Source organism: Oncorhynchus mykiss, chromosome 23, assembly GCF_013265735.2.
Source record: "Oncorhynchus mykiss isolate Arlee chromosome 23, USDA_OmykA_1.1, whole genome shotgun sequence".
NCBI lineage: Eukaryota > Metazoa > Chordata > Actinopteri > Salmoniformes > Salmonidae > Oncorhynchus > Oncorhynchus mykiss.
In genome coordinates, this window is record NC_048587.1 from 45007489 (window position 1) to 45020081 (window position 12593).

At 41.2% G+C, this 12593-nt stretch overlaps 1 protein-coding gene across 2 annotated transcripts in view; it reads right to left on the reverse strand.

Moving 5' to 3' along the window:
- macrod2 (mono-ADP ribosylhydrolase 2) overlaps positions 1-12593 on the reverse strand; it is a 1190608-nt gene that overhangs the window by 31161 nt on the left and 1146854 nt on the right. For both annotated transcript variants that reach the window (XM_036960545.1, XM_036960544.1), the window contains exons 13-14: positions 9826-9888; positions 9010-9075 (exon numbers count right to left, since the gene is read on the reverse strand). In XM_036960545.1, coding sequence (XP_036816440.1) covers positions 9010-9075; positions 9826-9888 — 129 coding nt within the window. The remainder of the gene's footprint in view (positions 1-9009; positions 9076-9825; positions 9889-12593) is intronic.

The window sequence follows — 12593 nt, forward strand, 5'->3', positions numbered from 1 at the left end:
GAGGTTTCACTATTCTATCATTGATGGAGGGAGAGAGGTTTCACTATTCTATCATTGATGTAAGGAGGTTTCACTATTCTATCATTGACGGAGGGAGGGAGATTTCACTATTCTATCATTGATGGAGGGAGAGAGGTTTCACTATTATAACATTGACGGAGGGAGAGAGGGAGATTTCACTATTCTATCATTGACGGAGGGAGAGAGGGAGGTTTCACTATTCTATCATTGACGGAGGGAGGGAGGTTTCACTATTCTATCATTGATGGAGGGAGAGAGGGAGGTTTCACTATTCTATCATTGACGGAGGGAGGGAGGTTTCACTATTCTATCATTGATGGAGGGAGAGAGGGAGGTTTCACTATTCTATCATTGACGGAGGGAGGGAGGTTTCACTATTCTATCATTGATGGAGGGAGAGAGGTTTCACTATTCTATCATTGATGTAAGGAGGTTTCACGATTGTATCATTGATGGAGGGAGGGAGATTTCACTATTGTATCATTGATGGAGGGAGAGAGGTTTCACTATTCTATCATTGATGTAAGGAGGTTTCACTATTCTATCATTGATGGAGGGAGAGAGGTTTCACTATTCTATCATTGACGTAAGGAGGTTTCACTATTCTATCATTGATGGAGGGAGAGAGGTTTCACTATTCTATCATTGATGGAGGGAGAGAGGTTTCACTATTCTATCATTGATGGAGGGAGGGAGATTTCACTATTATATCATTGATGTAAGGAGGTTTCACTATTCTATCATTGATGGAGGGAGAGAGGTTTCACTATTCTATCATTGATGTAAGGAGGTTTCACTATTATATCATTGATGGAGGGAGGGAGATTTCACTATTATATCATTGATGTAAGGAGGTTTCACTATTCTATCATTGATGGAGAGAGGGAGGTTTCACTATTCTATCATTGATGGAGGGAGGTTTCACTATTCTATCATTGATGGAGGGAGGGAGGTTTCACTATTCTATTATTGATGGAGGGAGGTTTCACTATTCTATCATTGATGGAGGGAGGGAGGTTTCACTATTCTATCGTTGATGGAGGGAGGTTTCACTATTCTATCATTGATGGAGGGAGGTTTCACTATTATATCATTGATGGAGGCAGGTTTTATTATTATATCATTGATGGAGGGAGGTTTCACTATTATATCATTGATGGAAGGAGATTTCACTATTCTATCATTGATGGAGGGAGTTTTCACTATTCTATCATTGATGTAAGGAGGTTTCACTATTCTATCATTGACGGAGGGAGGGAGATTTCACTATTCTATCATTGATAGAGAGAGGGAGGTTTCACTATTCTATCATTGATGGAGGGAGGGAGGTTTCATGATTCTATCATTGATGGAGGGAGGGAGGTTTCACTATTCTATCATTGATGGAGTGAGGGAGGTTTCACTATTCTATCATTGATGGAGGGAGGTTTCACTATTCTATCATTGACGGAGGGAGGGAGATTTCACTATTCTATCATTGATGGAGGGAGAGAGATTTCACTATTCTATCATTGATGGAGGGAGGAGGGAGGTTTCACTATTATATCATTGATGGAGGGAGGGAGATTTCACAATTCTATCATTTGTGGAGGGAGGGAGGTTTCACTATTCTATCATTGATGGAGGAGGGAGATTTCACTATTCTATCATTGATGGAGGGAGGGAGATTTCACTATTATATCATTGATGGAGGGAGGGAGGTTTTACTATTCTATCATTGATGGAGGGAGGGAAGTTTCACTATTCTATCATTGATGGAGGGAGGGAGGTTTCACTATTATATCATTGATGGAGGGAGGGAGATATCACTATTCTATCATTGATGGAGGGAGGGAGATTTCACAATTCTATCATTGATGGAGGGAGGTTTCACTATTCTATCATTGATGGAGGGAGGGAGGTTTCACTATTCTATCATTGATGGAGGGAGGGAGATTTCACTATTCTATCATTGATGGAGGGAGGTTTCACTATTCTATAATTGATGGAGGGAGGGAGATTTCACTATTCTATCATTGATGGAGGGAGATTTCACTATTCTTTCATTGATGGAGGTAGGGAGATTTCACAATTCTATCATTGATGGAGGGAGGGAGATTTCACTATTCTATCATTGATGGAGGGAAGGAGATTTCACAATTCTATCATCGATGGAGGGAGGGAGGTTTCACTATTCTATCATTGATGGAGGTAGGGAGGTTTCACTATTCTATCATTGATGGAGGGAGGGAGGTTTCACTATTCTATCATTGATGGAGGGAGGTTTCACTATTCTATCATTGATGGAGGGAGGTTTCACTATTATATCATTGATGGAGGCAGGTTTTATTATTATATCATTGATGGAGGGAGGTTTCACTATTATATCATTGATGGAGGGAGATTTCACTATTCTATCATTGATGGAGGGAGTTTTCACTATTCTATCATTGATGTAAGGAGGTTTCACTATTCTATCATTGACGGAGGGAGGGAGATTTCACTATTCTATCATTGATAGAGAGAGGGAGGTTTCACTATTCTATCATTGATGGAGGGAGGGAGGTTTCATGATTCTATCATTGATGGAGGGAGGGAGGTTTCACTATTCTATCATTGATGGAGTGAGGGAGGTTTCACTATTCTATCATTGATGGAGGGAGGTTTCACTATTCTATCATTGACGGAGGGAGGGAGATTTCACTATTCTATCATTGATGGAGGGAGAGAGATTTCACTATTCTATCATTGATGGAGGGAGGAGGGAGGTTTCACTATTATATCATTGATGGAGGGAGGGAGATTTCACAATTCTATCATTTGTGGAGGGAGGGAGGTTTCACTATTCTATCATTGATGGAGGAGGGAGATTTCACTATTCTATCATTGATGGAGGGAGGGAGATTTCACTATTATATCATTGATGGAGGGAGGGAGGTTTTACTATTCTATCATTGATGGAGGGAGGGAAGTTTCACTATTCTATCATTGATGGAGGGAGGGAGGTTTCACTATTATATCATTGATGGAGGGAGGGAGATATCACTATTATATCATTGATGGAGGGAGGGAGATTTCACAATTCTATCATTGATGGAGGGAGGTTTCACTATTCTATCATTGATGGAGGGAGGGAGGTTTCACTATTCTATCATTGATGGAGGGAGGGAGATTTCACTATTCTATCATTGATGGAGGGAGGTTTCACTGTTCTATAATTGATGGAGGTAGGGAGATTTCAATATTCTATCATTGATGGAGGGAGATTTCACTATTCTTTCATTGATGGAGGTAGGGAGATTTCACAATTCTATCATTGATGGAGGGAGGGAGATTTCACTATTCTATCATTGATGGAGGGAAGGAGATTTCACAATTCTATCATCGATGGAGGGAGGGAGGTTTCACTATTCTATCATTGATGGAGGGAGGGAGGTTTCACTATTCTATCATTGATGGAGGGAGGGAGGTTTCACTATTCTATCATCGATGGAGGAAGGGAGATTTCACTATTCTATCATTGATGGAGGGAGGTAGATTTCACTATTCTATCATTGATGGGAGATTTCACAATTCTGTCAATTATGGAGGGAGGTTTCACTATTCTATCATTGATGGAGGGAGGTTTCACTATTATATCATTGATGGAGGGAGGGAGGTTTTACTATTCCATCATTGATGAAGGGAGGGAGGTATCACTATTCTATCATTGATGGAGGGAGGGAGATTTCACTATTCTATCATTGATGGAGGGAGGGAGATTTCACTATTATATCATTGATGGAGGGAGGGAGATTTCACAATTCTATCATTCATGGAGGGAAGGGGATTTCACTATTCTATCATTGATGGAGGGAGGGAGATTTCACTATTCTATCATTGATGGAGGGAAGGAGGTTTCACTAATCTATCATTGATTGAGGGAGGGAGGGAGATTTCACTATTCTATCATTGATGGAGTGAGGGAGGTTTCACTATTCTATCATTGGTGGAGGGAGGGAAGAAGGATGGAAGGAAAGGTGGGAGGGAGGGAAAGATGGAGGGAGGGCAGGACAGATGGAGAGAGGAAATAAGGAAGGATGGGAGGTATGGATGGAAGGAGTAAAGGAGGATGAAGGAAGAGAGGGAGGGAGGGAAAGATGGAGAGAAAGAGAGGGAGGAGGGAAAGATGGAGGGTGGGAGGGAGGAAGGAAGGAAGGAAGGAAGGAGGGAGGGAGGGAGGGAGGGAGGGAGGGAGGGAGGGAGGGAAAGATGGAGGGAGGAAGGAAGGAAGGGAAAGATGGAGGGTGAGATGGAGGGAGGTACATGAGAAGAAATGTGTGGTGGTTTTTGAAGCACCATATGGCACTTGCTCATACAGCTGGGCTTTCTGCTTTGAGCCTCTGAGACGGTGAGCTGAGAACGACTGTGACTCTGCCACCGTGTGTGTGTGTGTGTGTGTGTGTGTGTGTGTGTGTGTGTGTGTGTGTGTGTGTGTGTGTGTGTGTGTGTGTGTGTGTCTGTGTGTGTGTGTGTGAGCTGCGAACGTCTGTGACACTGCCTCCATGCTAAATAAAGAACCCAACACCATCAATACTTAACGCATCACGCCCACCGAGGAATAGAAGAAAGATTTTGGAACTAGGAACTTGTGAGTTCAACGCAACACTCCAAGTAAACATCTAAATAATTTAACAAACAAACAATTGAATAGGTAATGACCAATCATTCCAGGGTGTATTGGAGGAAGTTACTCATATTTCTGAAATTCTCATTTGAAATTAATAGTAAGGGCAGAGAGAGAGAGAGAAAGATAGAGAAATAAAAATATTAAGAGAGAGAAAGACTGAGCTTGTGTAATGGTGCCTTCGTCTCCTATGCTGAGATGGTTGTGATTGCCTGCTGTGCTGGTCTGTCTCTCACCCTCTGCCTCTCGTCTTCTCTTCCTCCCCCTCTCTCCCCTACAGGGTCAGTTCTATTACAGGCTGTACCTTCTCCTACCTCCCCCTGCCTCTCTGTAGCCTGGCCTTAGTATGCCATTACAGACGGTCACCTGACTCACCCTCCCCTCTCTGCCTCCCCCCACTCTCCTCCCCATGCCACATGGCTCAGGTAGAAAGCAAAGCAGTCCTACCACGGTATCCTGTATCTCCTGCTCCTCACAGACCGACAAGGACCTGTGCTCTCACTGCTCTCCAACTGTTCACCTACACTACAATCAGCCTCCAGCCCTGGTCTGTTCAGGTGGAAAGCAAAGCATTTCTCTAGAGTCTAAAAAGTATCATTTGTGCTCCTGTCCCTCAAAGACAGACAATGACCTGTTCTCTCACTGCTCTCCAACTGTTCACCTACACTACAATCAGCCTCCAGCAGTGGTCACATTGATTCTTCAGTAGAAGAAAAGTACTTGAGTTACAGGCTCCCAGTTGTCTCCTTTAGACATTCAGTTGACCATGCAAAGACGCCATGGATACAGAGCCAAAGCTATAGGCGGAATCCTTTATTAGCTTCGGTAAAACTAGCATAGAATGACTGTGTAGAGCCAGTTATGATTTTGGCTGTGTATACTGCCGCACAGCAAACTTGAGTTTGGTAAGTTGATGAGCCAATCTAGTTAAATCCACTCGGTTCGGGTCAGTGTTTTCATTGTGTCTATGTCTGACTTGTGTCTATGTCAGTAACTTCCGGCGCCGACAGAGATGGCCGCCTCGCTTCGCGTTCCTAGGAAACTATGCAGTTTTTTGTTTTTTTACGTGTTATTTCTTACATTAGTACCCCAGGTCATCTTAGGTTTCATTACATACAGTCGAGAAGAACTACTGAATATAAGAGCAACGTCAACTCACCATCAGTACGACCAAGAATATGTTTTTCGCGACGCGGACCCTGTGTTCTGCCTTACAAACAGGACAACGGAGTGGATCCTATGCAGCGACCCAAAAAAACGACTCCGAAAGAGAGGGAATCGAGGCGGTCTTCTGGTCAGACTCCGGAGACGGGCACATCGCGCACCACCCCCTAGCATTCTTCTTGCCAATGTCCAGTCTCTTGACAACAAGGTTGATGAAATCCGAGCAAGGGTAGCATTCCAGAGGGACATCAGAGACTGTAACGTCCTTTGCTTCACTGAAACATGGCTCACTGGAGAGACTCTATCCGAAGCGGTGCAGCCAACGGGTTTCTCCACACATCGCGCTGACAGAAACAAACATCTTTCTGGTAAGAAGAGGGGCGGAGGCGTATGCCTCATGGCCAACGTGACATGGTGTGATGAAAGATGAATTCTCTGTTAAACAGCCACCACTAACACTGAGTGGCTGCTGCCAACACACTGACACTGACTCAACTCCAGCCACTTTAATAATGGGAATTGATGGGAAATGATGTAAATATATCACTAGCCACTTTAAACAATGCTACCTTATATAAATGTTACTTATCCTACATTATTCATCTCATATGCATACGTATATACTGTACTCTATATCATCGACGGTATCCTTATGTAATACATGTATCACTAGCCACTTTATACTATGCCACTTTGTTTACATACTCATCTCATTTGTACATACTGTACTCGATACCATCTACTGTATCTTGCCTATGCTGCTCTGTACCATCACTCATTCATATATCCTTATGTACATATTCTTTATCCCCTTACACTGTGTACAAGACAGTAGTTTTGGAATTGTTAGTTAGATTACTTGTTATTACTGCATTGTTGGAACTAGAAGCACAAGCATTTAGCTACACTCGCATTAACATCTGCTAACCATGTGTATGTGACAAATAAAATTTGATTTGATTTGATTTGATTTGACACGTTTTATTGAAAACACCCAAATGGCACACTATTCCCTATATAGTGCTTAACTTTCGAAAAATAGCTCTAAGGGACCTGGTCAAAAATAGTGCACCATAGAGGGAATAGGGTGCCATTTGGAACTGTAGACAGTAGATATTGACTCCAACATTCTGTTTTCCTCTCTATGGTTTATTTATGAGTTGCTTTAGCCTAAGAGAGGCTCATTTTAATGTATGGGTGTTCCATACAGGGTTACTGAGGCGATCACTGCTGTGGACTCTAATTTTACCAATACAATACCAGGAATCTAATAAACATGTACTGGCCCACGAGCTCTGTGTACTTGTCTTACTATGTTTCTGTTTTGATCGCCAAACTTTTCTCTTTCCAACGCAACGGAACCATATGAACGGAGAATGAAGGAACTGACACCATGTATTGCTGGAAGTAATGCAAACAGACAGGACAGATGGCTTACCATAGAAACGAGACGGATATAAACTATTGCAATAAACTACTGTAAACTACTAAACTACTGCATAAACTACTGTACAACTGTATAACTACTGTACTACTATACTGTAACTACTATAGGGTAACTACTATACTGTACTACTATACTTTATCTACCATACTGTATAACTACTGTTCCTACTATACTGTATAACTAATATACTGTAACTACTATGCTGTACAAATAATATAATTACTATACTGTAACTACTATACTGTATAACTACTGTACTACTATACTGTAACTACTATACTGTATAACTACTGTACTACTATACTGTAACTACTATACTGTATAACTAATATAACGACTATACTGTAACTACTATACTGTATAACTACTGTACTACTATACTGTAACTACTATACTGTATAACTACTATTCTATAACTACTAGACTGTATAACTACTGTAACTACTATACTGTAACTACTATTCTGTAACTACTATACTGTAACTACTATACTGTATAACTACTGTAACTACTATACTGTATAACTACTGAACTACTATACTGTAACTACTATACTGTATAACTACTATTCTGTAAATACTAGACTATATAACTACTGTAACTACTATACTGTAACTACTATACTGTAACTACTATTCTGTAACTACTATACTGTATAACTACTGTAACTACTATACTGTAACTACTATACTGTAACTACTATACTGTAACTACTATTCTGTAACTACTATTCTGTAACTACTAGACTGTATAACTACTGTAACTACTATACTGTAACTACTATTCTGTAACTACTATTCTGTAACTACTATACTGTATAACTACTGTAACTACTATACTGTGACTACTATACTGTAACTACTATTCTGTAACTACTAGACTGTATAACTACTGTAACTACTATACTGTAACTACTATACTGTAACTACTATTCTGTAACTACTATACTGTATAACTACTGTAACTACTATACTGTGACTACTATACTGTATAACTACTGTAACTACTATACTGTGACTATAACACTGTATAACTACTATTCTGTAACTACTAGACTGTATAACTACTGTAACTACTATACTGTAACTACTATACTGTAACTACTATTCTGTAACTACTATACTGTATAACTACTGTAACTACTATACTGTGACTATAACACTGTATAACTACTATTCTGTAACTACTAGACTGTATAACTACTGTAACTACTATACTGTAACTACTATACTGTAACTACTATTCTGTAACTACTATACTGTATAACTACTGTAACTACTATACTGTGACTATAACACTGTATAACTACTGTATGAATGACTGTTTACAGATGAAGCATATGGGCAAGACAGACCTAGTAGACATGAATCTGTGAGTCTGGCCAGTGAGACTACACTCTGACATGTGTCTGAATAATGAGGTGCTCTAAGTAATGACGTTTGTATGATGACAAGAGGGAAAGTGTATCCCGTTCTCTGCTGCTTGTGCAGCTTCATTTACAGTAAGTGAACAGGAGCGTCTGTTAAATGGCATGTATTATAATAAAAAACAAATGCTGAGTCCCACACTTTTCCCCTACATATTGCACCACTTTTGACCAGAGCCTTATGGAACGAGGATGAAGTAGAGGAAGAGAGAGTGGAGGAACAGGGAACTGGTTTGGAGAATGGAGAAGAGTGAGAGAGAGAGAGAGAGAGAGAGAGAGAGAGAGAGAGAGAGAGAGAGATCTTACCAGTAGCATCCTTCTCCATTTCTGTATTGTCACTCTTCTCGTCAGCTTTCTTTTCCTCTGCTTCTCCTGGACACACACACATTTGATATCATTAAAACCTCTCATCTGAGAACACTGAACCATCGAGAGCTTGGAACTATAAGATTCTATCTGCATTTTTGTCAAGATTGAGTTATTGATATAGACTTGTTCTGTTCAATGTTCTCTACCTATATAGTACTATAAATACCCCCATTTAAGTTCAAAAGAATACAAGATAAAAATTCTGGACATCATTCAAACCAATGAGGGTTCGGAATACTGCCATCTATCCACAGTTTTTGGTTTGGGCAGGTTTTAATAGTTACATTGGGAACAACATCCCCTATGCACTTCCTGATGAACTCAGTCAATGTTATTCTCAGAGGCAAACCAGAACATATCCCAGTCCGCGTGATCAAAACAATCTTGAAGCATGGATTCTGATTGGTCAGACCAGCGTTGAATAGACCTTAGCACAGGTACTTCCTGTTTGAGTTTCTGCAGATAGAAAGGGAAAAGTAGAATGGAGTCGTGATCTGATTTGCCGAAGGGAGGGCGGAGGAGGGCCTTGTAGCCATCCCGGAAAGGAGAGCAACAATGGTTGAGAGTTTTTGAAGCGTGAGTACTGAAGCGGTAGTGCTTTCCTCAAATTTGCTTTATTAAAATCCCCAGCTACAATAAACGTGGCCTAGGAAGAGAGAGTGAAGGAGGACAAGAAAATGGAGAAGAGTGAGTGAGAGAGATGGAGAGATGGAGAGAGTGAGAGATATATATGGAGAGAGAGAGATATCTTACCAGTAGCATCCTCCATTTCTTTATTTTCACTCTTCTCGTCAGCTTTCTTTTCCTCTGCTTCTCCTGGACACACACACATTTGATATCAGTAAAACCTCTCATCTGAGAACACTGAACCATCGAGAGCTTGGAACTATAAGGTTCTATCTGCATTTTTGTCAAGATTGAGTTATTGATATAGCCTTGTTCAGTTCAATATTCTCTAACTATAGAGTACGCTAAATATCCCAAATGATGTTGTTAAGTTCAAAAGAATAGAAGACAAATATTCTAGACATCATTCAAATCAATGAGGGTTCGGAAATGTAAAGCCACTTCTTTTTGCAAATAGAACCTTATAGTCCCAAGCTCTTGATATATCATGGAGATTATTCAGCCATTTTGTTGCTGGACATCCTTTACCACCATTTTAACTGTACTCTGAAAGCATGACTTTGCATGATGTAGACCATTAATGTAATGTATCTGTCTGCTCTGTATGTCTGCCTGCTCTATCTGTCTATCTGCTCTATCTGTCTGTCTGCTCTGTCTGTCTGCCTTCTTTATCTGCTCTATCTGTCTTCTCTGTCTGCCTTCTCTATCTTCTCTATCTGTCTTCTCTGTCTGTCTGACTGCTCTATCCGTCTGCTCGGTCTGCTCGGTCCGTCTGTCTTTCTCTAGTCTGTCACTCCCTCTCTCTCCCCTTTCTCTCACCTCTCTCTCCTCTCCCCTCTCTTGCTCCCCTATCTCTCCCCTCTCTCTCCCCTCTCGCTCCCCTATCTCTCGCCTCTCCTCTCCCCTCTCTCGCTCCCCTATCTCTCACCTCTCTCTCCCCTCTCTTGCTCCCCTATCTTTCACCTCTCTCTCCCCTCTCTTGCTCCCCTATCTCTCACCTCTCTCTCTTCTCTCCCCTCTCTCTCCTCTCCCCTCTCTTGCTCCCCTATCTCTCATCTCTCTCTCCCCTCTCTCTTCTCTCCCCTCTCCTGCTCCCCTATCTCTCACCTCTCTCTCCCTTCTCTCTTCTCTCCCCTCTCTCTCCTCTCCCCTCTCTTGCTCCCCTATCTCTCACCTCTCTCTCCCCTCTCTCTTCTCTCTCCCCCCTCCCTTCTCAATTTTCTCTCCCCTCCACTGTTTTAAAGTGTGCAGGTGTTCATGTGTGTGTGACATGCGTGTGTGTGTGTGTGCGTCGGTGTGAGACCAGCCATCGTATTTGTATTATTCCCAGAATGACACAGTGTGTGTGTGTGTGATGAGAGTCTCACAGACACTAGTGACATGTCTACATTAAGTTGATTGGTTGATACTGCAGCCCACCCACCCAGTCCCCATGAGTTAAGCCTATGGAAGGAAGCCCCATGGGCAATAAGAGTGAAGAATAGCCACTAACATAGATTCCAACCATTGAAATGTGTGCTCGTCTGCTTTGTGTACAGTATGGACTAGTGGCTAATATAGGCTACCAAACATCCCTTTAAGAGGCTAGACTATATTGAAGGCTAGCTTCCAACCCGTTCAGTGTGTGTGCTTGTCTGCTTTGTGTAAGAATTGGTGGGAATAACAATATGTAATACATCGACCACATGTAGAGAGAGCACACGTAGAGAGAGCTTATCTATCTATCTATCTATCTATCTATCTATCTATCTATCTATCTATCTATCTATCTATCTATCTATCTATCTATCTATCTATCTATCTATCTTTCTCTAGTCTGTCACCCTCCCACCCTCTCTCTCTTTCTGTGTCTGTCTCTCTCTAGAGCTCATGTCGCTGCCAAATAAACTTAATAAACCCCAAAAAAGAATTACAAACCCGTTCTCATATCTTTGTCCCCCTCTCTTCTCTCTCCCCTCTCTCCTCTCTCTCTCCTCTCTCCTCTCTTCCCTCTTTCCCACTCTCTCTCTCCCTCTCATATAAATCCTATCTCTCTGTGTGATATGCGATATGTAGTAACTGCTCACACCTGTGTTTGCTGTGCTCTGGAGGGGGTATATGGCTGAGCAGAGCGAGATGTAACCCATCAATTATGTTATCCGCCCACACACACAAACACACATTTACATTCTGGAAATAACAAAAAAACAATGGCTGCTCTCACACCAATGCAAGTACACGCACGTCTCACACACACACACAGGCAGGAAGGCAGACAAACACACAAACATGCACGCACACACACATACACACGCAATCAATTTCTGAGTTGGATGTGTGATGTTGATTGTGTGTGTGTCATACTGATGTGTGTGCCACACTGATTCCAGAGTTAGCATTATCATCAGTTCACATATGGTACAACCCACTAGTAACTTAGAAGTTACTGTAAAGATAAGTTACGTTTTTTTTTACAGTTTAGGCTCTCAAAATAAGGCCGTATGAACAACGTATGCTATTAGCTGTGTTTGAATACTATTTGTGACGTAAATTGAGTATGTAGTATGCTTATTGGTCATAGTATGGATATAGTTAATATGCCAAAAAGTTCCCGGATGTCGTACTACATTCTCCAAAAATCGAAGCATACAAGCAGTGAACACAATTTCTGTGCTTTTAGGGCCCATAATGCAATTCTTCAGAAAATGGGTGTGGCTTCACAACATTTTCAGATTTGAAGAAAATGGCGGAAAATATGCAGCCGAAGTCCAACAAGAGCGGATATAAATGTAAGTACAAAAAGTAAATATTCATTGCTTTAATTAATTATGACAAATGTTAAGAAAATGTTGAGGAATGAAATGAACAAGTAATGACTTATCAAATAACTTACGTTTCACGTTATGTTGGCTGCA